The sequence below is a fragment of the Calonectris borealis genome, chromosome 2, assembly GCF_964195595.1.
Source record: "Calonectris borealis chromosome 2, bCalBor7.hap1.2, whole genome shotgun sequence".
Lineage (NCBI taxonomy): Eukaryota > Metazoa > Chordata > Aves > Procellariiformes > Procellariidae > Calonectris > Calonectris borealis.
The window spans coordinates 52,716,662-52,743,435 of record NC_134313.1 but is presented as its reverse complement, the minus strand read 5'-3'; the positions used below and the strand labels follow the sequence as shown (position 1 = coordinate 52,743,435).

At 39.8% G+C, this 26,774-nt stretch overlaps 1 protein-coding gene across 1 annotated transcript in view; it reads left to right on the top strand.

The window, feature by feature from the left end:
• Nucleotides 1-26,774, top strand: part of LAMA3 (laminin subunit alpha 3) — a 120,482-nt gene that overhangs the window by 36,848 nt on the left and 56,860 nt on the right. The window contains exons 11-26 of the mRNA XM_075141977.1: nt 247-309; nt 2,900-3,034; nt 7,186-7,323; nt 7,832-7,878; nt 8,810-8,909; nt 10,118-10,170; nt 10,577-10,682; nt 11,833-11,932; nt 12,380-12,536; nt 15,873-16,005; nt 17,291-17,433; nt 18,809-18,909; nt 19,026-19,179; nt 20,570-20,730; nt 22,982-23,090; nt 25,040-25,137. Of these exons, the coding sequence (XP_074998078.1) occupies nt 247-309; nt 2,900-3,034; nt 7,186-7,323; nt 7,832-7,878; nt 8,810-8,909; nt 10,118-10,170; nt 10,577-10,682; nt 11,833-11,932; nt 12,380-12,536; nt 15,873-16,005; nt 17,291-17,433; nt 18,809-18,909; nt 19,026-19,179; nt 20,570-20,730; nt 22,982-23,090; nt 25,040-25,137 (1,798 nt within the window). The remainder of the gene's footprint in view (nt 1-246; nt 310-2,899; nt 3,035-7,185; nt 7,324-7,831; nt 7,879-8,809; nt 8,910-10,117; nt 10,171-10,576; nt 10,683-11,832; nt 11,933-12,379; nt 12,537-15,872; nt 16,006-17,290; nt 17,434-18,808; nt 18,910-19,025; nt 19,180-20,569; nt 20,731-22,981; nt 23,091-25,039; nt 25,138-26,774) is intronic.

Sequence of the window (26,774 nt, the reverse complement as noted above, 5' to 3'; positions counted from 1 at the left end):
ACCTTGGTCTAAATCCCACTGATCTTTGTAGCACATCATCTTTGGATCCCATCTTAATGGAGAAAAGTTTGTTGGGATGTCTTTCCCATTCTTAATCTGGAGGATTCGCAAATAAAAAGCTCCCAAGATGTAACGTACATGTCATGAATTCTGGCAGTTCAGGTAGCGAGTGATGGTTTGTCATGATTTTTAGTGAAATAACTGTGTCTGTTTCAAATACACTTCATTGTTTCTTTTGTTTTAAAGGTATTCCTGTATACCCTTTTACTTCTCCAAATCCAAGAGATGCTATGGCTGGTGACATAATCGGCAAGTTCTTGGTGGTTTTTTTCCCCCCCATTTCACTGTTTTTCCCCCGTTGCTATTTTTCACTGTTTCGGTGGTTCCTGCTCTTTCATGGAGATTTATGTAGTAATTTTGCTACTGTTGGTATTTATCTTTCAGAGAGCCTTTGTTCTTGCCAGAAGTTCATCATATTGTCATGTTCATATTGAACAGTTTAGTAAGCTAGTTTCAGAAAGAGTTATGGATCAAAATAAGTTTGACCAGCCTCCGGCAAACATCTGCAGAAGAGGCTGACCATCTTGTTCAGTGCTCTTACGAACAGATCCATCAAGACTTTCTGACATGTACAACTTGTCAGCTGCTTTGCAGTGTAAATCTCTTTCTTAAGGATTACTGGCCTCTGCTTCTGGACTGTCCTCCTGCACCTGGCAAATTGTACCTTGCCCTTGGCAGTGAAGAACTTTGATTTCTAAGAAAGCTACATATTTCTTATTTAGCCCACTGCAAAGCTGCCTGAAATCCATACAATGATTCCCTCAGTGGGCTTATATTTTTTAGTATATATTATTATACTGCAGAACGGAGACATCCTCACAGCTAGTGCTTAATCACGTACATAGTTGTAATGCACTTCAGGATTAATAACTTTAAAAAACCTCGAAACTTTTTTCATATCCTAAAATCAACGTTCTTCCCCTTTATTTCTATTAGCTTTAACGGAACTGCAGTTTATGTTGGCAAATGAAAAAGTGTTTTCTTCTGTGAATGTAGCAGACATTTAGGTATAAGCAGACAAATCCATGTATATATTTACAAGTCCCAATTGTTTTCTTGAAAGTGTCTGCAGTTGCCATCACAGCCCACAAAGCCTCAGTCTCCTGTACCACGCATCTCCTTCGTACAGCATCCAAAATAATTGCCCCGGTAGGCCTCTGGGTATGCTCTGTCGCATATTTAAAAGACGTGTAGATGAGGCGCTTAGGGACATGGTTTAGTGGGCATGGTGGTGTTGGGTTGACGGTTGGACTCAGTGATCTTAGAGGTCTTTTCCAACCTTAATGATTCTATGATTCTATTCTATGATTCTATATCCCCTTTTCTCACATATTTTTAAAAGGAAGAAGAAAGAAAATTCCAAAGAAAAATGAATAAATATAAACCGGAGAGAACAGATCTTGAGCTATTTACATTTTCAACGAGTAGCATCTGAGTCTGAAGGCCTAAGAAAGGCAGCTGCCTCTGAGTAGAAGCTTCTGTGCCTGTAGAAGTTGTAAATTTGTGTTGGCAGACGAAGCATGATTACAGATTATTATTTTTTTAAATGAGATTTGCGTGTAAGGGTCATACAAATAGTTTTGTCAGTTCAAGAGTAATAGTTACGAAGCACTGATCTATTTTTCTCTGCAAAAATAGGAGGAGTTGCGTGATTTTACGCATTAACTTTCTTTCTTTCTTTCTTTTCCTTTCCTGTTGTAACAGAAGGTGGCTGCAAACCAGGGTATTTTGGCCCCCAGTGTCTGCGTAAGTGCCGTAGTTTCTTTGACTCTTGGAGCCTGCTCTCCGGTGTCAATGCCAGCCTTCGGCTTCCAAGTGAAATAGGAATTTTAAGATCATAATGCCGTAAATGTTTTCTTTACAAATGTGCTCTTCAGCGTGCCAGTGTCACGGCGCAGGAGTTCTGGGAGGCGACTGCGATGGAAATACCGGACAGTGCAGATGTCGAACTGGATTTCAGGGGTTTTCCTGTGATACCTGCGCAGTTGGGTATTTTCATTACCCCTTCTGCCAGGGTAAGCCAAAACATTCCTTTTCAGCAAGCATATCTAAAATACAGACCCAAGTTTTATAGTGAGGGAATTTCAGTCCTTTTTGCCACAAAGATGTGTTCATAAGGGGCTCTCCCAAAACTCAAGAAGTCAAAGAAGAAGAAAAATGTGGTGAGGAGGGATTTCTATCTAAAAATGCCCCTGATTCATTGATCACTGTCTACTGTGTCATGCAGCTGTCAGGCTCCAATTTGAGGTGGGATTTAGTAACATTGATGAGATTTAGAATACCAGTGGGAACATTTCTGTTACTTGTCGTTGTTTTTTAAAAATTTTATTTGTGTTTAATTTGAGTTCGCAACCTCACTTTGATGCATCAAGCTGCCCTTTCTAACCAATACTATAAAACTGACTGTTTTTAAACTTTATTAACCATTTCTGTACTGTCTTTTTAGGCATTTTATTAACCATTCCCACCTGAGCTTGTAAATCCAAACCATAAATTGTTTCATTTTAGTCTTAAAAAGGATGGAATTACTTTCAAGAGTTGGCATACCCCTCTGAGTGGGGACAGGCTAAGTGTAGTACTTCGACACTGACATTGAACGCGGTAGTTACTGTGAGCCAGATTCTTTTGCTCTTGCCCTAATATCTCCCTCGATACTGAATTACTACTGATGTGGGCAATCAATAAAAGCTGTTACGAATCAAAATAAATTTGATGGGAAGATGTCGGTCCCGTTGAGCGTCAGGGAGTCGTGCTTTTTAAATTTTTTTTTAATTTATTTAAAGAAAGATAAGAGAGCCTGTGCAGAGGCTGCCTCTGAAATGTCTTTTCTCATTTGCAGTGTGCGAATGTAACTCGGCGGGTACCCAGCCCGAAGTCTGTGATTTTCTCGGGAGGTGCCTTTGTCGCTCAGGGGTAGCTGGACCTCAGTGTGACGGCTGTCAGCCTGGCCACCGCTCATTCCCTGCCTGTGAAGGTAAGGCTGCCGATCGCATGTAGAGCATCAAACAGACCCCTGAACAGGCAGAGAGAAGTGCTTTTCAGGTGCCGTTTTTGCAGTGGCTGAAGCAATGTTCACAGCAGTAAATGAGCAAGGGACTTTTGTTCTCTACAGTGAAGTCCTCATACATTCTCATTCTCCAAGCGCTAATTCCAGGCATGTTTCCATAGTAGGGAAGAATTATATAGTGGGTTTTCTCACAGGCTTTTTTTTTGCATGGCCAGACAGTTTGATACAACCTCAGTAAGCACAGCTGTCTTACTAATAACCAAACCATTTGAAAGCTGTTTTCATATGAAGACCTACAGCAACAGAGCATGCTTGACTGCTAAGGGACTGGCATAGTAAAAAAACCAAGCAGAGCTGTGAAGCACTGATCTACTTTTGCAGAGGGTCTTTGTTTGGTACCTTGCAAAATGTGTGTTCTGTAAATCAGAAAATTAGAAGCTCCCATTTTGCCCTTCACAGTGATTCCTCACTCATTTTAAGATCATATGACAGGCATGAGCCAAACTCTGTTCATGTAATCATGAAACATGAATGATCTCCATGGGGTTCTACCAGTGTACCTGCCATCAAGGACTAGCCTGCTTTTTATGAGAGAGGAAAATTGATGAAGTGTAACCTGGAACATCATAATGGTTTTGTGTGCATATGATGAATCCATCAAGTCCTATCTGGCCCCTAGGTTTTGTCTGCCTTTGCAGAGAGCGAGAGAGAGGCCTTTAATCCTTAGCGAATTTTACATTGAGAAAGAATATAGGATATTGCTGAGTTCTCGTATGTACTTTCCTGTACAGCTTAACAAGAGTTATATGGAACATTATGATCTACTTTCTTCTCTCATTATTTTTGGTTGTTGGCTATAGCAGTCTTCTTCCTTTTGGGCTTACGTACTTGTTTATGTCCTATGAATAGACAGCAGAATTCTTTATGCTCTTGCAAAGATACATTATGTTGTGTTACCAAACATAATGGGTGGAATAAAGAAATACCACATGACTGTGTCTTTGTGGTCTGGAGTAGATTAACATTTTTTAATGAAAAACATAAAATCAGGGTTCTGTGTTGGTACACGCTGTTCAGTGGTTTTAAAAAAACGCTTTTTTTTTTTCTTCTTAGAACTGAATCAGGTAGCAATCTTAAAGGAAATCAAACCCATATTGAGTACTTTTGAACTTTTAACACCAAAAGCTGAAAAGAAACGTAAAAGCTTAAAAGAGCAAAAAAGCAAATTGTAAAAGACAGATAAAAATAGTTGAAAACACAGTCAGAAGCAAAACTGCTGCAGTTCACAGCTTGTTCTGTTAAAATAAGCTGCCATGGGTTTAAATTTAAACTAATGCAGCATGCTGCAAACGGTGGTGGAAAGTGAGCAGCCCAGCCTGCTACTCCTCTTCGGAGTTGTCATCTTCAGAAGGGAGGTCTATAACTTTTTGCCTCCTGTGCCTAAAACTGGTCTCTCTAGTCTTGCCTTGTTGAACTCAATAGAAGCTTTATTCAATAGGGGTGATATCAAAATAAAGCCTTTAAACTATTCAATGTTATTAAAATGAGGAGAGAATGCAATATAATGTTCAACTGGGGGTAGACTCTAGTGTACGTTATGTTTTTGGAAGCTTCAGTATTTCTATTTCTCCTACGCGAACTTCCTAGCAAGCCCCGCGTCTTTCCAGGCCTCTTTGAAGTAAACACAGCAAAGTCAGATGTCCTTGGCTGCAGCAGAAAGAGGAACCGAAAGGGGGAACTAGGAGCATGAACATGGAACAGAATGACGCTGTTTGTTTTATATTTCTGACAGTCAGCCATTTCTGTCAGTCATAAAAGCCAAGTGATCAACTGCAACACTTCAGCTTGTACCTGGGGCAGCTGGGATTCCCAGATGGGTTCCCGTTCATGTACCTATAGAGTGTGGGCCTGTGTAACTACCAGCATCATTTCAATAAAATAGCACATCTTATCTGTGATGGAGCTGTTTTAGCCTAAAATAACGGTAACTCCAAGAGAAGCACCCATCCAGCTAGTTGTTATAGTTTGACAACGTGCCTTGTGTATTAGATGCAGATTCCTGCAATGCACTGCTTGCCAGCTTGTAGAATTAAGATGTTACCAGTTTTTACCTTGTGCATCATTTATTTGTGCATCATGAACCTGTGCTTGTGCATCATTAGCTGCTTGACTGATAAGCTTCTTGTTAGCTATTAGTCTTAGCCTAGCTTTGTGGATGCTGTTTCTCAGAGGTTATTTTTTAAAGATATTAAGTACTTCTCTCATGTGACCTTTCCATTTTAAGATGGATTTCTGTCCCTTACACGTGTTTTGCAAGGCATCAAACTAAATCTCTAAACTGTACATTATAGAATTGCAGTAAGAACCTGATTATCAATGGTTGAGGAGGCAATTACATTATAAGCATCTATTTCAGGATATTTATTTTTGGTGGTAAAATTATGGTTCATTTTTATGAATGATAACTTTACATTCAAAGGGGACTTTTTTTTTTTTTTGGCAAACTCTTGTTTAAATAACTACTGGTTTAGGCATGTATCTGTTAGGATAGTTATTACTTTTTTTCTCTGTGTAGAATGTAACTGTGATGCTGTTGGCTCAGTGGAGAATACATGTGGTCCTAGAGGTCAGTGTCTGTGCCATAGTAACTACGCTGGACTTAGATGTGACCAGTGCGCTCCGGGTTATTACAGCTATCCCACCTGCTTGCGTGAGTAGAAACCTTTCTTCCTTTTACTGGAGCTACCTGTGTAACTATGATTGTTTTGTTCCATCCAAAGCTGGCAACAAAACCACTGAAGATCCAGCCAGCAGCCAGGCTTCCTGGGAGGCACGTGCTGTGGTAGTCCTCCCTGGCACATCATCGCTGTTCCTGTGCTAGTTGGATTAATATGAGCCTGGCAGTGTTTAGCCTTGGCACAGTTGTATCTCTCTTTTAAAACATGAAATCTAAAGCTTAGGCTGGGCCATGGGCATGTACCTCTATGAGTTCTGGCTCACTCAACTTGTAGAACATAAGCTGTGTTTCAACTGTTGGGCTTCTAATGTCTGATACACTGTTTTGTAAACTTTTAAGTTTATTAATATGTGCTGTTGACATGTGCCAATATTGCACCATGAATCCTAGTCTAGAAGAACTTGACCCTGCAAATCATCCATCATATCAACAATTTTTCCTGCCCATGTGGATCGGTTGATCAGACCCAGAATGTTTGTATAGGTTTTTCACATCAAGCAGAGGGAAACCTGCAGGCTCTGTCATTAAAATCAGCAAGCTACTTCATCATCATGAACAGGACTGCTCTTTCGTAGAAATCAAAAGATTATTAGTGCTAAAGAAGCAATGTATCCTTGGAATTCTGCTATTACTAATTCCCACAACCACAGCAAAAAATAATCTGACAGGTTTGTTCTCTGTCTTTAGGAGACTGGCTACTACTTTACTAAAATAATTGTCATTAACCATTTCACCCTTAGACTCTATCTGAGCAAAGATTAGTCCCCTGGGCTGTAGCAGCATTGTTCTTTTTTGTGGCATTATTCTTATTTAGCCTATGTGTATAAACCATTGCAAAACTGAGACCTTACGTAGGAGTCTGAAACAGTAACACTGTTGCATGGCGTATTTCAAAGCTTGCTTCTGGCCTCCTCTGCCTTCAGATCTAAAGGTGTGATGGGCATACAATATTATATTCTATATTTCACCATCATATTTTTAAGTGCAGGTCTAATTACAGAATTTGCCCTGTGCTTTCTGTAGCCATGAGAAGATCAAGAAAGCAGAAAGGCAAAACCAAGTCTGCTCTTAGGATGGGGGAAAGAATTTGAAGAAGAGAGATTTATTATGTTTTCAGATAATCCTACCTATTTCTGTCAAGAATAGAGGAGGAAAACAATGCCAGCATGGTACAGGTCACCTCAAACTCATAGATTCCAAGCAGGGGTGAGGACCCTGTGAGTTACGGGAGGACCTTGTGAGCTATTTGTTGCACAGAAAAATGAAGAACACTCTAGACAAATAGTACTCAAACCTCTACAGTACTGAAGTTTTGGGAAGTTATTGCTCGATACCTCCAGGGTGAACCCTCCCACCGCTGTCACTGTTTGTTGTTGTGTAGCTTGTCGGTGCTCTCCCGACGGTTCCCAGCACGGCACGTGTGAGCCAGCATCGGGGCAGTGCGAGTGTCAAACGGGCGTCACGGGGCGACGGTGCGACAGGTGCCTTTCTGCAGCCGACAGTTTCCCCTACTGCAAAGGTAACACTTCTGAGGGAAAATCCTCCTTTCTGATCCCCTGGGTTTTTTGCAGCGTTCTCCAGGGCAGTCTACTGCATCCAAAGTTTTATAGAAACCCGCTGAAGCGTGGGGAGGGAGGGACACACCAGGAGTACATCTTAGATGAGCTTATTCATCGTTTTCTATGTTATTTCATGAAGTAAACTATAAGTTTAAAACCCTTTTAGATGATGGCACAGGAACTTCAAGAAAATATCTCTTAGTTCTGTAGGTTAGTGCTATATTTTTCCAAGTGACTACTTTGCATACCAAACCAAATAGTCTAAACGAGGCTAAATACACATTGGAAAAATCATTATTAAAGGCTTCTGCTGGTCTTGAAGTTTAAAGTATTTGAGTCCCTCCGAGGTAACCATATTAAAAAGCCCTTTCAAACTCACACCTACTACATTGTACTTCTGCACTACTACATTCCACAGCTCTGTTTTCAAAAGATCTTTCAATGTGTTTGTTTTTTAATTTCATAAAGGTGTCAACAGCGAATGTGACCCTTCAGGTAGCATTGGTTCTCATTCTGTAAGTATTCTACCATTGCAGCTAACGATATGTGTTAATAATCCATGTGCCTTTGCTGAACACATTCACTTCATTGCTCAAGCCTTGAAGCCTGCTTGCTCTTAGACTGTGAAAGAATTGCACGAGGTTATTTGCAGACTAAGAGTGGAAATGGACTTTGTGTTTTGTTCTTTGCTCATATCAATGCAATTACCTGCTAAGGATATTCTTTAAAATCTTTTATATATGGAATTATAATGTTGTTTATGTCTTCTTGGTATGCTAGAACAGTGATGTATACATGCATATGTGCATATATACCTATGCATGTCTCAGAGACCTTCTGGTTCTGGGTTGCAATGGGCCATTTAAGCATCAAATTATTCTTGAAAAAATTATTATCTCTTTGTAACTGTTGCTATACCACTATTATTGTCATTAATACACTGATGGTTATTATTAGTAGCATATTACCAGAAATAACAGTCATTGCTAAATGCGTAGCAAAGAAGACCTAGCGGATAAGTCTGACAGATGGAAGAGGTATCTATTTAGGCTCATGTATACAGCTATGTGCGTCTTCCATCAATAAAGGAAGGAGTAAATATGAAAATTGATGATTATTTTTAAGGAAATTTGTTTTATAAACTTTTTGCAAAACAGTTAATACTTTAGAGCAGTTCTAATAAGGCTATAAAAGAATTGGGAAGTACATCTGTTGGGACATTTAGAATAAATTAGATATGGAAAAAATACGCAGGGTGGCACAATCCTGTGCTGATAGTATGAGACAGAAAAATCTAAGAAGTCTGAATCAGCCACAGTTTCCATGCATCTGTAGAAGTCAGTAAACTGCCTGAGCTGTTAATAATACTAGGTTTTTCTTAGTACTACAGAGCAGTATGTTTTTCATGAAACAGATGAACCCATATTAACTCCTTTCTGTCTTTAGGGCTATTGTCAATGTCTTCAGCACACTGAAGGTCCTACCTGTAGTAAATGCAAACCGTTGTACTGGAACCTGGCCAAAGAAAACCCTGAGGGATGTACAGGTACAGCTTCGTGATGCATTTCTTTGGCTTATGGAGTGCGTTCGTTTGAAAGTCATCTTGATTCGCTGTCGCCAGCTTTGGTGCTCAGTAACTTTCACAATTCTTGTTAACAGCATGTTTTTCATGCTCCTTAATTGTAACACCAAATTACCCACGATACCAGCAGTTCTTTTAGAAATTAAACCATAATTTCATGAGTGTTTGCTAGTGCTGGACCAAGGTGTGGTCTGAGTTACAATGATGTGTACTTCACATGGCCTTATGGCAGTTTTACTGGAGTGAGATGGGATTTCTCCCCTTAACACTAAAACCGTAATTTGGCTCATTGTTTTGAGAAAAAGGTGCTTTTTCATTTATTATCATCTCCTAGCTTGCAGAGGAGTGAAGATCCTTCTTGTTGCCTCAGGGTGTGACAAATCTGTTACGGATTATGTCCATGTAATACCGATCTGTTTGCAATTTTCAATGTTTGCTAACATTAAGTGTGTGTTTTTCAGGCAGATAATAATAGTTTTAAAGATTAAAAAAGGATAAAGATAAAAAAACCTTCAAAGATTGCTTTCTCCCCAACTATTTCCTTTCCAACAGGTTCCACCACAACAGCCACCTAGACAGGATGAGTAGCCCGAGAGCCGATACCGATATCATTACATCTTTGGCTCTAAATCTCTAAATACTGTACAGTCTAAACATCTTCTCAAAAATTAATTACTGCACCTTTCATGTAATTCATCTTCTCTGCCTTCAGTCACAGAGTCAATACTGGGTTTCACCAGACCTCTAGGTCAGCATAGCTCCCTCCCGCAATATTTCCTTCATTTATTTTTCATACGGCAAGTTGAACTGGTCCCAAAGTAGCACTGCAGAACAGAAGGTGCCAGTCAGGCTGGAAGACACTGTTTTGCATCAATTGTCTGAATGTTTTTAAGAAACAAAACAGTTGTAAATCCAAACTCAAGACTGTTTTTGTTAAACACGAGTTAGAACACTTTAAAATGCACCAGTAAATCTCACATACGCTCATTCTTTCTCCTTTGCTTTTTCTTCTCACCTTGTGCCAGTGTCCGTTTGCTATTCTGAACCTTCCAGAGTAAAATCCACCTTGTGGCACTATGACTCAAAATTGCAGATTCAGGGTGGTGGGGTTTTTTTCCTGCAAAGTATCTTGGAAAGATAAAATGCAGATTGTCTTTTTTTCAACTGTGCAGCGTGCCAGTGTGATGTGAGTGGAACGCTAAGTGGAGTCGGAGAATGTCAGCAGGTAAAGTGAAATTAAAAGAAAGATATTAATTAAATTGATTTTTGTAAAGATAAATTGTTGTAAATTTGGTAAGGTAGAAATCTTAGTACTGATTATTGGTTTTGCACATAAAGTGGCTGATTTTGTACAGCAAAGAAGCAGTTTTATACAGAAGTCCCAGTCCTTTTATACGTACATCCTAGGGATGTATAAATTCTGAAAATTTTTCATCATCTTGAGTTTATGTATTTTCCAGTCTGTTCGTTGAAGATGATAAATGATAGAAGTTATGTCCCGTAATATTTTTTGTTGAGATTAGAATGTTTTTCCTCTCTAGAGGAAAATTTAGGGGGAATTCAAAGTATTGAAAGATTAAAGTTCTGAAAAAGGTGCTGAAACATTTTTGATGAAATTGTTTTCTTCACAGGAAAATGGGCATTGTTACTGCAAATCTCATGTTTGTGGAGATTCCTGTGACACTTGTGAAGCTGGTTATTATGCTCTTGAAAACAAGAATTATTTTGGCTGCCGAGGTAAAATGAATAAAGGACATTTCTAGTAGCACATTTGCAGTTAGCACAAAAGTTTTTAGAATTCCCTAGGTTGTATTTTGAAAATGTGTTTGTGTTTGTTGAATCACTCACGTGCACAGCATTTTGCACGGATTTGCTTGTAACCCGTGCAACTCCTCCTTTGCCTTCCAAAGGGAGAAAGAACAAGGTAGATGTGGTTCCCAGCCATTTTGATGCAGGAGATTTATTTTTAAAGCATTGAAGTACTTCTAACAATCATTTAATATGTGCAAAGTTAAAAATAATGGCTACTGTATCAAACAAAGCTTTCATGCCCTAATGTGCAAACCAAGGAGCCAACAAAAGGGATCTGGTTTCACAAAGGTGTCAAATACTTTAATTATCCTTGACTTCAGTGAGGTTACAGGTGCTTAACATGTCTTAGAAAACAGGATGCTTTTACACTACGATGTAAATACGTGTTTAGGGACTTTCAACCTTTCAGTTCAGTTTGAATTTTTTAGCCTAGACGTACTTGTTCCTTAGTACGATATATTATACCTCGTTACTAGAGGTGTCCTTTAGTTTGTGCCACAAGTCCTGTCTCCAGTAGAAAGTCATTCAATATTGTTGTCCACTATTGATTAAAAATATGCATATGCTATTATATGAACACATACGTTCTTGTTGTGTGCAAGTTTTGTAAGATAAGATAAATATTGGGGTACCAGACTCTGAAAAATTAACATCTTACAATTTTTATAAGTTAGGTTTTGGGTTTTTGGGGTTTTTTTTTTAGTACTTATTCATCATGGTATTGCTGTAGAAATTCTGACTTATTAGCAAAACATTTGAATGGCTGTTCTACAAAACTGTAGTCCTGCATTTAGTAATGTGGCATGGCTTATTACTTGTGATTTTTTTAAAAAGTGGCTTTTGTCACATTCCAAGGAGAAAGAAGCAAACATGGGAAGCCAGAAATAATTGCAGCTTATGCATGTGTGTTAATATGTGTTTGAAAGAGTCTGAGGGGAGGGGAGTCCGAAGGGCTCCGGAAGGAGGAAACGAGTCATTAACGGTGTTTAATTAGCGGAAGCGAGGTATGTTTTCTGATAACTTTCACCACTTTTTTTTCTGATGGGATATTTGGCTTCTGCTCTTTGCCTGACAGGCTGCCGGTGTGATGTTGGAGGATCCCTCAGCCCGGCGTGTGCCGAGCCCTCGGGCGGCTGCCAGTGCCGGGCGCACGTCGTGGGGACGGCCTGTCGGGAGTGAGTCTGTCTGTAGCCCCTGGTAGCTCCTGCTTCAGCATAGTTCTTTTGAAACTGCCCCTTCCTATCCTTTCACGTGAGGTTCTGGATTTGTTGATAAATAAGCTGGTAAATTGTATTAGTTATTGATACTAATTTTGCTGGGCAGTTTTCTTCTGGTATTTTAATACGATTTTTTAACTTGTTTCCTTAAATAACCAATACCTGTTTTGCAATAAATATATCTATATATCTATCAAGAGTTATGAAGGAAAACATATGTAAGCTGTAAAAGCTTCTGGAAAGGGAATTCTCATTACATCCATCTTATCGGCTGTCTTGAATTTATTAGCCGCTACCAGGATTCCTCGGTCATCAGTAGGTCACCTCCCTTCCACTGCCTTATGCTCTTAGATGTAGACCATACAGCGACTGGTAATTCTTTGTTGTTTTTTTTCTCCTTGAAAGGCCTGAAAAAAACTATTTTTTCCCTGATCTGCACCAGATGAAGTTTGAGATTGAAGATGGTACTACTGTCAAGGGAAGGGAAATTCGGTTTGGCTATGATCCTCAGGAATTTCCTAGCTTCAGTTGGAGAGGATATGCCCGGATGTCCTCTATACAAGTACGCTGCTATTTTGCTCAAGGCTTTGGGGTGAAAACATAGGTGCATGGTATGTGTGTCTCTATAGTACTGCTATGCGTGTGCAAGGTCATGGAGAAACCAGAAAAAAGGACAGAATCTCACTAATCCTTTGGCACCGTATCGCTGTTTGGATTAGTAAGTGTTGGTATTATTGTCAGTTGGTCATTGCTTGTGCAAATATGTGTTCTTCAGAAATGTTCTTTGAGGGTTTTTTTGTGAGAAATACGCATTTTGCGATAGGTGTAAAGAAAAGAACTAATAGCTTTAAAGTCTATAGTATTAGTATTATAGACTAAAGTCTATAATACTAAAGTCTAAGTGCAGAAATCCTTGTCATGCTAAGGATAGCGGAAACAACAGAAGATAGATGCTTGGCTAAATAATTTGAATTACATAATTCCATGGCAGTCTGTGTCCATAAGATTTTCAGGTACCATCACAGTGCTGTCACTGAAGTCGTCTTCCACTTGCAACTTATATTGGGCCAAGAAGAGGAAGGCGCCAACTTTTATTAGGAATGATACCTTCACATTACAGCAAACAGGAAAATGTGTGAATCAGTAAAAGAATCTCTGAGCAGGAGCATATTGGCAACATTTATTTTAGAATCACGACAGTCTACAAATAAACTAAACAACAGCAGAGGGAATAAGTAAATCATAGGAAGAAAGTCACTATAATTTAATTGTGTGAGATGGGACCTGTCTGACTTTGGACTGAACTGCTGAGCAAGTGAACCAGGATTTTAAAACAGTAGATTTGAGCAATAAATGGGATTTGCTCACTCTTCTTAAAAGTAGTACTCTAGTGTAGTTGTTACCAGCCTCCATAAGTTGTCCAAGGACTAATGGATCACTATAGGCTGAGATATAAGCACATAACCATTGCACAAGCATAGTGATTTCCTTTCTGTTCTTCGTTTTTCACTCTTTCCCATTTGTTCTTTTGGTTTTTTTTTTTATCCCAGAGCTCATATTTGTTCCTCCACATTCCCAAATGAAGGCAACTCTCCAGTAGCTGTGATTTCTTAACTTCCGCTTTCTAACTCAGCTGCTTTTTGCATTTCATATCCAGTGGCATTTTGTAAAGAGGTAGTGAAAGAGCTTAGTCTCTAATCTTGCTAAAAGTGTGCATTATTTTGCTTACCTAGATAAAGCTTTTCACTCATGTAAGCAATTGCCAGCTCCAAGCCCTCCTTAGTTAGATCCTTGCATAACTGAGGTAGTCTCACGTTCTTCATTTCAAGGAACTTTCCTAATTTTGACATAGCGTTTCTGTGTCTTGCAGGACCCTGAAATAATCCTCCTGAAATTTATTTTGTAGAAGACAAATAGTGTTACCATATTTACCACACAAAAGGCTAATGTATCAACTTGTGAAAAGAAACTATTTCAATACAATTAAAAATTTTTGAGGTGAAATAAATAAGCTGTGTGTGACCTCAGTGGAGGTCACTGGCGCCCTGTCATGCTGCCCACATGGGTGTCTCACAAACTGAGAAGCTGACAGTCGGGCTCAGATTTTAAAGCACTGGCCAGAGTTGCCTAAGTTTGTGACAGAGCTCAAAGAATAATTTCTCCCCACTCCCTGCCTTTGCTTGAAGCCAGGGACTGACATCTCCTCCTCCTTTATTCCTCACGTATCTCTTCTTTCTCTCCCTTCACTGTGTCTTCTAGATTTTCCATAAAAGCTCAGAAACCATTTTGATAAATCTCCTGAAGCATGTTTCTTTATTTCTTTTGCCTTTTCTTTTTTGTTTGTATCTTATTTTTCAGGTGTTCCCTCAGTGCCTGTCTTATCCATGTAGTATCCATGTAGTATAAGAAGTAGTCCTTCTCCATTTAAAACAACACTTTTAAAACCTTCCCCTACTTGTCTGTATTTTCCATTCTGGTCCACTGCCCTTCTGCAATCACCTAGATTTTAGCTATCTAGTCTCTGTAGAACTCTCAGCCCTGCCATCTGTCGTATGTCCATCTTTGCTTTCTGCTTTGCATTTCTATTAAGAAGGTGGAGGTCTCTGGGATGATGATGACAGATCTGAGGAATACATTCAGAGCAGCATATGGGAGCTGGCAATCTTGCATTTATTGTAGCTTTTAGGAGTAAGAGAAAATGAGGCTTTGTGCTCTGTTCTCAAATGTATGGAACAGAGAAAACCTGTGTGCATTTGGGGAAGCAGAATGGACCACAGTGGTGGGGAGGTCACCGTACCACAAGCATCTTGGAAAGCGACAGTGAGTGGATTGTGATGGGTGAACTGGTGGGAGTTGGATTATGAGGGGAGCTTTTGGATTTAGGAAATTTTAGCTTTTGGAAAGAAGGGAGCCAAATCCTTGAGGTTGCACCAATCCTCTTTTTTTCTAATCCACCACCGACCTTTGAACATGTCTCTGCCGATTCTGTTGCTCTGCAAACTAAATAATGGGGGCTGTGTGAATGCAGCCTCCTGTGGGCTCGAGAACTGCGTGGCTCCAGAGGTGTCAGTTCAGCCCCAGGGCAAAGTGTCTCATGCGTGGTATCGCATCTCTAAGAAACTGAGGGAAACTGGTGGAGAAGCAGAAGAAGTTTCAGTGGTGGTCTGAGACGTCTGCATGCTGTGGAGCGTTGTGTGTGATCTCAGACCTAGGATCAATGATTCTGGCCTGTTCCTTGGGAAGCCAGGAATATGGACAGCCCTTGATACCATATACCTCCTTTATGGCATGGGAGGGGAGAATAACAGTAAAATACTGTCCATGTATCAAGGTGCAATATCAACACACATGTTAGTTCATCCGTTCTGTGTCTTTCTGGATAAGCTATTATTCGACAAGAGTTTTATTTCACAGGAGGTTTTGTTCTATATTCTTTTGAAAGCTGCCCGAGCCTTTCTTTTCTGTTATGGAGTTTGTCTTTGCCAAATGGTTTTTCTTTCTCTGGGTGCTAGTAACAAATAATATACTTTCCTTTCCTCCCTTTTCCCTTTCTTTTTATTTTTCCCAGCCAGAGGTGGTTGTGCCTATCACTGTGGCTTCCCCTAAGCTCTTCCACCTAGTCCTCCGCTATGTCAGCCTGGGCTCAAAAAGCTCTAAAGGGAAGATCTCAGTTGCTGAGGGAAAACATTTTGGCACTAATTATACTTGTAAGTGAATTAATTTTCTCACTAGGCTTGCCTGTCTTCCTCTGTCGTACATCAGCATTGCCATTCCAGTATATACTTGTCTGCATGTGCGTTTTTCTTGTAGGACTTTAGTATGGTGCTTGCATGGCTTCTAACTGTTCCTCTATTCAGCACTTTATGGCTGTTTTTGTTTATTAACTTCCATTTTTCAGAATGAAGTGAGGATAACTTTGAATGTGGAAAAATCAAACCTCTACTTATTTCGCATTATCCTGAGGTATATTAACCCTGGAGGTGAAACATTATCTGGTCGCATATCTGCTTGTCAATCTCGGCCTGAAACAGGTAGGTGCAACTCAACGGCACAACAGAGCAGATGAATGTTAGATCAGAGGAGCCTTTTCAACGTGCACCTAAGTCAAATTTGTAATGTTGCTTAAAATGCATCACTTTTAACAGTGTCGGTGCTTTTGTGCTTTTCCTAATATACTTTGCTGTATAATTGATGTGGCTGTGTTTGCATGAAGCCCCTGCTTACAGTAGTAATCAACATTTGTTTTTTCAAATGTTTGCCAAACTTAGTATTTTCAGTTCTGCACTTGGAAGTTCTGAACTGTGTGTTTTATGAAGCTTTTCAAGAAGGGACGACAGCACTTATTTTGGTTTAGTTGCCTTTAATATTTCAGTTTAAAGGTGGCTTGCTTCTGCCTTCATTTCACGAATAACATTTATTTAATGATGAATCCAGTCTACCAAGTTAGCTCTGGTTACAGATCTCAACAGCACGTGATGCCTTTTGGGCCCTGAAAAAAGATAAGTACTCCATATCCTTTGAATGGTAGAGGCATACCAAGCCTATATGCAGAATTATCTCTTATTATGCCTAACCTCAGCATACTGATGAGAGCTAATGCAGTTTAGTCATAGATCCTTTTAGTAATTCGCAGGAGACAAAACTGAAGACCTCATAGATATCACTCAGTAGAGTGGCAACAGTTTGTGGTCATGTCTGGCTCATATTGCCTGGGAGGCAGGGAACCATCTTTTGTCTGTGTCCAGGGGCTTCAAAGAGGAAACCTTAAATATTCATAACAATTGATCCTCACGACTTCTCTTTGATACAGCATACCGCAGCTACGTTTCTGTTGTACGTCATCTCTGCCCAGAATTTACCTTCAGTTACTATCTGTAACTAAACATTTTAGGTGCTACTGAGAACCTCCAGTATCTGAAATATTTGGCCGAAAGTCATGTGAGAGCAGGCCTTATGTCAGCTGAACATATTTGTGAGTCAGTGCAGAGACGGGTTGAATGGAAAATAATGGAAGGGGAAAGTGAAGAAGTGAGCATTTCAGAATATTGCAAAACTGGCCGTTACAGCGGCAGAACACTGCTTTTCTGAGCCAATTTGCTCAAGACTAATAAGAACGAAGGCAACAACCACTGCATAGCTCTCTAGCTTAATGTGTGTGGTCGAATGCACTGTTAATACATACTGACAGAAAAGCATTGATCAGCTCCTGTTAGACCAAGTTTAATGGATGAAATCATCAGTCCAGCGGACTAAGCAAGTAGAGACATTTGACACAGTCCCTTATTTTTTCACTTGATTTTTGTTTTTTGCTGGCAGGGGCTGCTCAGAGCAAAGAGTTTGTCTTCCCACCCAGCAAGGAGCCAGCTTTTGTCACAATCCCAGGAAAAAGCTCCACAGAGCCTTTCTCACTGGTTCCAGGCACGTGGACTGTCAGTATAATGGCAGAGGAAGTCCTCTTGGTAAGAAAAAAATTGAGGAAAACAAGTTCTTGAAGGCTGTCATGATAGTATTGCTCTGGAGTTACTTGCCGGGAAGAACCCTGCAAGCAATTGAAATTCAGCACTAGTGAAAAGAGTGCAGCAGCAGAATATCATTACGAAAATTTACAATTCTGCCTCTTATCTAATTTTTTTTTCATCTCTGACTTTCATCTGCTCTAATTTTTCTTGTGCTACAGACTTTAAGTCTACCCGGAATCTGTACCTTCAAACGATAAAGTAGTATTAACATACAGCACAATTGGTTGAGTATAAATGCTCACAGGAATTCATAATTCTTACATGTCAGATGTCATATCTAAAGCTTGGCTCAGCCACAGATGACCAAGGCCTTACTTTCTTGACAAAAATTCTTCAGAAAAGTGAAGGCTGCATGATTAGCGGGTCATTTTCTAAATGGTTTTATCCTCCCATCATTACTGTCCTTTCACTCACTGAAAAACTGAAAAATTTTCTTGACAGCAGTTCTGAGAAATTGCTATAAAAAGACAAATTGTTTGAGGTGATCATTTGTAAAAAACCTTAAACATGTATGATCACAAAGGCAGCATACTGAAATTCATATGCATATTGTACAAGGTTAACAAGTAGCCAGTGTCTTTAGTCATTAAGCCTGGGTCTCTGTTAAATTTATGGAATACCACATAAAATGTTACTAAAGAGCTTGCAAACATATTTCTTACTGAAAGTGACAGTACTTATTGTGCCTGGTTTTGTTACTAATACCTTTGAAAAGGAATTTATTAATGATCTTAGCCCAGCATGTTCTCACAATAACAGTTTTTATAAATAAGCTCTAACAGTTTTTATAAATAAGCTCTAATATGTTAATTTAAGTAGGCAAGGCAGCGGAAAAATATACCAGCTTTTGAAGCACAGCTTAATAGATTACATGGAATATTTTTATAAAGTCACCTGGGATACGTGACTCTCCCTTGTGGAGCCACGCACAGTTGAGTTGTGTGCATGTGGATTGCGCTGATGGGTGAAAACTGCACCCAGCTGGCTGGGTGTTACCAAGCCGTGGGGAGGCTCCTTTATAAGCACCGTCTTGTACAACACATGGTGGGAGAGTGGCTTCAGAGTTTCCCTGCTCGCAGGGCAGCTGCCTTCATCCCATCTCTATGGAGGTGTAAATACAGTTAGGGAGACACATTCTGGTGTTAATGGCCCATGTAACAACAAAAAAAATCCACATGTCTGGCAGATATCCTCTGTAAAAATTATTTCTGTAAAAATTATTTATGTGGTTGGTTTTATTCATTGTGAAAGTCTGGAGATGTTCCTTTTGTAATTTTCTGCATGGTCTTGCATTTGTTGTATTCTTTGTTCTTAGGATTATATGGTGCTGTTACCTAGTGATTACTACGAAGCATCCATCTTGCAGATACAAGTTACAGAGCCTTGCACCTACTCAGGACGCGCTTCAACAGAGCAGTCAGTATATATGCTACAGAATAAACCAGTGCCTTGGATTATTTTATTATTATCCTGCTGCACTTGAAAACAATAATAACCCTGTGCTTTGTTTGTTTTGGCTTTTTTTGTGTAAGCTGCTTGCTCTATCGGCATTTGCCATTGGGCAGATTTTCCTGTGTCCTTGGTTCAGAGGCAGCGTACTTCAGACACGGGGGAGAATACAGAAGAATACCTGTGCGACAGCCAGCTCCTGATCAACCAGTGATGGCCCATATCAGTGGGAGAGAGGTCAGGTTCCTGCCTGCTAATTGCAGTCCCATCTGCACTGTCGACTGTAAACCTACTGGACTAAAGTGGTTGCAGATTTACAGCTCAGGATTTGCAGATCCTAAAACAGACTCTGCGCCAAGTTCTGCATTTATGCAGAACTGTGTAAACGGATCAGCGTAGGCAGATTTATAACTGTGACTAGAGTGGACATTTCACTTTGACAGAAGTATTTTATTAAACAAAAATCCCCCTCCTTTAGGCATACTGGCTTGTTCAGCATACTGTTTAACTGCAGCAGAAGTGGCATAATGATTTGTCAGCAGAAATGGTGTACATACATCACTCTAAATTAATCTTTTTTTTTTCTTAAATAGCTATACTTACATAAAATACTTGCTTTACCAAAAAACAAGCAGAAGCAATTATGCCACTGCTGTAGGTCCATTGAAAGAGAAACATATGTTTTATGAAATGAAAAGTTATACTAGAAGCGTGTTTGGTAAAAATAAGGTATTTTATCAAGTACATGATAAATACATGTAAAATGATTATGCCCTCTATTACTGTGCTTGGATATTGTTTTTAAAAATACCAAGTGCAACAGGAATGCTTACATGCCACAGGCCCTATGGTGCTTCATCACTGATGCATGTGCAAAACTTTACTGGTATGAATAATTGCAGTGAAGTCAAGAGGACTGTTGACAGAATTATTTACATGTTTAGGTGTTTGTAGCCTAAGGAAATACTGAGAAAAAACAGTTTAAATTTGAAAATAATTATGTAGCCAACTGTAGCAAAACCCTCTGTAACTACAGCACTTACCATGCAACTACTTTGAAGTATTTTGCATCAAATATTGTGTTAGCCAATTTGTGCAGGTAAACTGAACGAAAAACTTGATGCTTCAGAAAGTGGCATTGGCTGTTTGCTGGAGAAGATGCTTTCACTCTTTGTAGGGAACCAATATACAGCACTGCTGTAGTAGGAATTGTGTTCCCGGAAATCTTTTTTCAGTGGAGAAGTAGACTCAATTTTTATTACGTTATTAAAGATAGCTTAGAGATGACAGTGATAATTTTTTAGTATCATTAAAGTTTCCTCACTGGTACTTTTTACTGGGGAGAAGAGAAATAATAATATGCTCATTTCCTAGGCTTATTTTACAGCCTTGCTAGAACTGTTATAATGCTAGCTGTTTCTTGGACTTGGTTGACTCTTAATAGGGGACAAAGTGATATTTATAAGCATTGCTTCCATTCTGCTGGATGTCTTTTGCTGAGACATTACAGGATTGGCCCCGGACTAATGCTGACCGGTTGGCTTGCAGGGCAGGAAAAGGGAGCTTCCTGCAAGAAAGGGAGTGAAAAATCTAACGGCTTTTTTCTTTTTCAATGATCTTGACCTAGGTCAATTTACAGATGACCGTAAATGTTCCTCAAGTCGGTCGCTATGTTCTGGTTTTCGAATACGCCAATGAAGAGGATCGGTTATACACTGCCGAGGTAATAATACATAGCCCTGGACCTGTCACTGAAGGCAGAGTGAGAATATACAGTTGTAAATACAGGTAAGAATTTCTGAAGTAATCACTAAAGGAATAAAAAAGCATTTAGGATATAATTGTACGTTTTATATATTGGAATCCATTTTACTATATAGACTGTTTGAATTTTAGGGTGATTTAAAAGCAAGTACATGACTCTGTGGGTATTGTACAGATTTTTAATTATCTCTGTGCAATCAGCTCATTAAATATTGTGACTGTTTCAGTGAGCTCTTTTCCTATACAAAGGGTTACTTTTCTTATGTACATTCATAAATCTTTATAAACAATTAATCTGAGAGTCCAGTGAAAGTGCATCACTGTTGACTGCAGATGCCTGCACTGTTTTTATTTACTTAAAAGCGTGTCCAAGGGCTTTGGCTATAAAAAAAGTAGCAGTCAGTTTTACAAGAGTATTCCCACCATTTCTAACAAGATCTGCTGAAGCAGAAGTATGAATGTCTCTCTGAAATTCTGAGTGTAGCCATCCTCTGGCTGTTAGGCTGTAGGCAAGGTCTTCAGCCAAATGCTTCTTTGTCCTTGTTGACTACTGAGGTTACTGCAGATGTTTCTGCACAAGAGATTTTGTCTGCCCTGAGCGAGATTTCTTTAACACTTGAGCATTTCAGCTTATGATTCAAATTAGGATTGTGATCCTGCAGATGTTTGTGCCCTTGGGAGAGCCTACTCAGTGCCAGGGGACTACAGACATGCATCCCTTTTTCCCGTGAGCCCAGTGTTTGGCAGATTGGAGGCTTAGGGATATTCAGGATGAAATTGCCTAGTAAGAAAAATCATTTTCATCAGCGTGTTTGTGATACAGAGCAGAGCTATAAGGAGCAGTGACCTTGTCAGGTTATTGCTGGGGAAAGCTCTTATTTGAGCCTGTTATGTAACACTTTGAGCCCCAAACTACTTGCTATAAATCTTCCATTTTATTGCTTTTTTCCCCAACACATTTTATGGGCTAATTTTGAATATACTTGTTTGTCCATATGATACACTAAGAACTTGCTCATGAAAAGACAAAGAAAGCCATTGCTACTTTAACATAGCAATGCAGTAAATCCCTTCTGCGGCCATTCTGCATGAGGCTTATAGTCACATTACAAGTAAATTGCTCTGTCATCTTTCCTAAGCAGGAAGCTACAAGTCTCTTCTGTTAAAAAATAAATCAAGAAATGACATAGTGATGTACGTGCAGATAAAAGTAACTTGTAGAATCAGGCATATATTGTGCCAGGCCTTCTTACAGCTCTATGAGCTTGATTATTCCCGATAAAATATTGTAAGAGAGTAAAACATTGCAAGCTTCCAGCGACTCACAAATAAGGGACCTGTATTTCTCCAGTCTTAAATGTCCTTAGCCCTGAGCTGACCTTATTTCTGAACTGCACTCTAAACAAGAGTGAAACTTTTTCATTCTCTGATTCCTAGAGGAGAAATAGAGAAGCAGTTGTACGGTGGTTACAGCTTCTCACCCACAGCTTGCTGGCTGGCCTAGCTGAGCAGAAGTGCAGAAGAAAGAAAAGAAATTAGTCTTATATGATGACTTCTCTTTAGCAAAAGGGAACTGTTGCTACTTTTGGCAAGTTGCAGGGGTCATGCTCCCTGAACAAGGCAGAGTTCAAAGCCTGTAGCAAGACTCTTCCTCTTTAGTATGTATTTGTCTTTACCAAAGATCACAGCCAATTGAAAGTAGTTCCATAAGAGGCAGACCTGTATTTTTTCACTTGTGTTGAGGAGTATCTCAGTGTACAGGTAGCTTCCTAAAATCAAGACTTGCCCAACTGCCATTGCGTGGGTGAGAGCTGCTGATCCACGCCATCAGTGGTGAGTGGCAGTCGTGGAAAGCAGCAGCTGGTACGTGCTGGCACCTCTAGGAGCACGGACCAGGCACAGAATATTAGTTATATGTCATTAGTTATATGTTACACAGCTTGGAAGCATCTGCAGATAGCATGTATGTGTACCTGTCTTTTCACATCCTACTTAAAGCAGTAGCTCAAATGGAGATCTGAGCTGAGGTCTGGAGGTTTGAGTTCTCAGTAGGTCAACCCACAAAGGACAAGCAGTATTTCGTATATGGTACATCCTTCGTCTCACTAGCGAGGATACTGCATGTTCACCAGTGGCCAAAGGCTACTTATGATCCAGCAGGATGGGTAGGCACCAGTGATGAGGCTAGCCAAAAGCTAGGCAGCTGAGCTAGGCGACAGCATAAACCACATAGCAATGCCAGCAGACTAATTTTTAATCTTGCTTTCTCTCTCAGTTTCCTTTGTCGCAGCGTTGTAGTTGACAATAGGAATCGCATTGCAGTCTATGACCTTCTAGCAGATACAAAGATACATCTTAAGGCACCATCAATTAATTTTCTTCTGGTAAGTTTTCATTTTCTTTTCCCTTTTGTAATACTTGTTTCCTGGGTAGGTAAAGAGAGATACTTTTCTCTCTATGTTCACATGCTCTATGGTAATGTGTGAAAGGATGTGTATTAGATGCTTGTAGATGTGTCTTTATATATACTCAGAGAATATTGAGTCAAACTTGGTCAGTTTCAAAGATAAACAGAAATTTGCCTTTCTTGGCAAGGGTTTTTCCACCTCTCTTGTGCTTTATTTCAGTTCCTCTCTCTTCTACATGTAAACTTTAAATGAAAAATCTGCTGGTAGCTTTTATACTTCATCATTATATTTCTTTTCCTTTACCTTTCACTTTTTTTAAATCCTCAAAACCCGTATGGGATTTTCTTGGTCTCTTACAAAATTTCAGGTAATAAATGCATTTTAGAAATGATAGAACTTTTAAATACTTCGAATAGAAAGCCTTCACTGCCCTCTTTTGGCCACACAAGGAATACATTTTTCTGGAGCTTGAATTTTCTTCTGTTTCTGCGTTTTCCAGTTTAGAAACACAAGGCGAGTTACACATTTGGTTAAAATCTAGAGTTAAAACCCAGCTATAAACATAGAGTAGTTTCGTGGAACTATTAGGATTAACAAGTGATACATGCTTTCTTCATTTCATGAGGCAGTGTTCAGTATGAACAAATACCATTTAAATTGTCTGTTAGCTCCCTGCAGCAATTGCTGTGCTAACAAGATCCATATCCAAAAGACGTTGATAATATTAGTCTGTATCTCCACATCTGGAAGCCTCTTGTGCTAAGAATCTCTGTATTTTTATTTCTAAATTCTAGTTTTCATTCTCTGAATATGTTATTGATATAAATCAATAGTCTTTATATGTTGATAGTCTTTATCTCACACTGATGCATACAAGCTGTCTAAACCCAGACCATATTTTGCACTAATGTTTTAGCTGCTCATAAAGTGCAGTTCAGAGCTTCAGAGTCTACCCTCGTTCTGCTGCAATGGGCTGGAGTCCTGTGGATCGTTACATGCAGGACAGGCACAATGTTTGCTGCCCAGGAGAGGGACTTCTAGCGCTCTGCCTTCTAGCTTATAAAGGGTTTCAAGTACCTGCTCGCTACTGCTAAAACACAAGCTCAGCTCCCTTAGGACCTGCTTCTGAACCGAATCACTTTGCATATTAATGAATTCTCCCAATGCAATTTTTATCTACATTAGTATGTAGTGCTAGTTATCTTACTGCTTATCAGGCATTTTTATCTCTCTTTTCAAGTACTTCATGCACAAATTTTGTAACCTGCATTTATGTATTTTGTAAGTGTGGATAATATATTTTATTTGTGCAAACTGTTGTGTCTACCTACAAGCCTTGCCTTAAGTCCTCACCACCATAGCTACAGCAGGACTACCACAGCTTCATTTGCCCATGTCTAGTTTTAGTATTAAAAAAAACCATATGAGGTCTCATCAGCTTTTAAAATGAGTTCTGAATCCACTGAAAGAAATCCTGGTGTCACCGAAACTCACTCCTAAGGACTTTGTGCGAGCAGGTGTTCGTGCCTGCATTTCAGAAGGTCTAGGAATTCCCCCAGGGTCCAAAAGTCTCTAACACCACAGATGAGGGCTTTTCCCTCCCATCTCTGTACACTCCTTGGCTGGCTTCTGACCCCACAAGCTGGTCTTATGTCATTCTCATTGCCACACGTATACTTACGTTTTAATTTATTTAACTTCTCAACAGCTAACATTCCCCTGAGGACAGAAAAATGGTATTCAACACTGAGGCATTCAGGTGCAGGCAGGTAAAGGAATCCAAAATCTTGTGGGTAGTCCGTGACAGAACATGGCTTTGGGCTCAGGTCTCCCTATGCTAAAATCAGGCTCCATCCTTCCCCTTCAGGCCTGGCCCTGTGACTTACGATATTAATTGTTAATTGTGCTTTGTGCTTATTTTTCAGCACAAGGTTTGTATTATTTCAGCCGAAGAATTTTCTCCAGAATACGTGGATCCTAAAGTACAGTGCATAGCTGCTTACAAGAGTACCCGTGATGGAAGGTACCTTGCTCGTTTTTATCGCTCATATTTTCTGAAATAGACCTTGAAAGGCAGACGAAATGGCATTTTAATTCTTTTGAATGAAGCTTTGCTCAGTGACTCACAGGTGATTTGTAGGCCACTTTTGCAAAGTAGTATTTGTAAAAAAGCTGAAGTGTTACTGTTAGTCTAGACATTCTTTGCCCAGGATTTTGTTAATACTAGCCTCTTTCTGGCCCGTCTGAACTACAGAGTGCTGATGTGTTAGAAAACATGCGTCTTTCACGTGCCATCCAGTATGATAGGTGTCCAAGCTGGAGAAACATTGCTACTTCAGTAGCCTGAAATGCTTACCCCTCTGTCTGGGGTTTCATTCTGCACGTTACTGCTTCAGCTGTTCCAAAATGGCTTTAATTTGTCCTTAGGTAGGGGATGTGACTGCCCTTTCAGGCACAAATCCACTAGCTCAACTTGGCAGCAGCAAACTATTCAACATGTAAATCACAAAGAAGCCATCCCCTTGTTCATCTCATCGTGGGGCCTGTATGGTAGGTGTGCCCTCAGCGTTCACCCCGCACAGCAATGCCAAGTGATCCTTCTCCTCCATTATACTTGTGTAGGACCAGTAATCAGAGCACTCGTGTGCAGCTTGGTTGACCCAGGTTGATGGCTCTTCTCTTGCTGCAAAGATCTGAACCTGATGTTTCACTTCCCAAGTGGTCAGTTTGGGGTTCTGCAGAGCGCTTTCTCCATCTTGTTGAAGGTCTTCCCCTCTCCATATGTTTTATTCTTTGGGCCAGAGAGGAACTATCACTGCAGCTTCGAAATTAGGGAGCCCCACAGTTCAGTTCCTGTTGCACTCCCCGGGATGTCCCTCGTGATGCTACTCTTCAGGCTTTCTTCCTACTGATCTGGCAATAGGAAGGGCCTCAAAGTAAAAGTAAATGTCATTTGCAGGGCTTCAGAGGCAGAAAGTGTTGGTCTAACAATTTTCCAGATGGTAGCTTCTAATATAATGGTTGAATTGAAATAGCAAGCAGAAAAAAATGGATAGTAAGTTGGATAAAAGCATGTGACTGTATTTGGCTTCCAAGCATGCATAGCATTGAATCGCAGCTTTAATTCTGCTCAGAGTGTTACAACTGAGAGTAGCTTTCTAAGACTGAAGATACTTGTCCTCGCACCAAAGGTATTTTGCATTCCTGCACATTTATATTCTGAGTAAAATGGGGGAAAGAGGCTGGGTGAAAACGTGATTTAAAATAAAGCTAATGTAGAAATTTGCACCTTTTACTTTGGTTTTATGTTGTGGGTTTTTTTAATCTCTTGTTATATTTGCATAGTTTACTCTATGTTTATGTTCTGTTATTACGACCATTATCTGGCAGCATTTTTGCTTTTCTGAAAGTGTTTAGTATTCACCAAGTTGAAAGATGCAGAGTCTTGGCTCGGTTTGACAGTATTATGCAGGATGCTGCACGTGATTTCCCACACAGGCCTGGCAAATACATCTCAATCCTGGCCCTGAAACACACTTGCCATTCCTGTTCTGGGCCTGTCTTGAGCAAAGATTAATCATTGTCTGTTGAGTACTTACGAGAAGTGAACAAATACTAGCAGGAAACCCCCCAAAACATTTTCTCCTGCAGTCTTGGAAA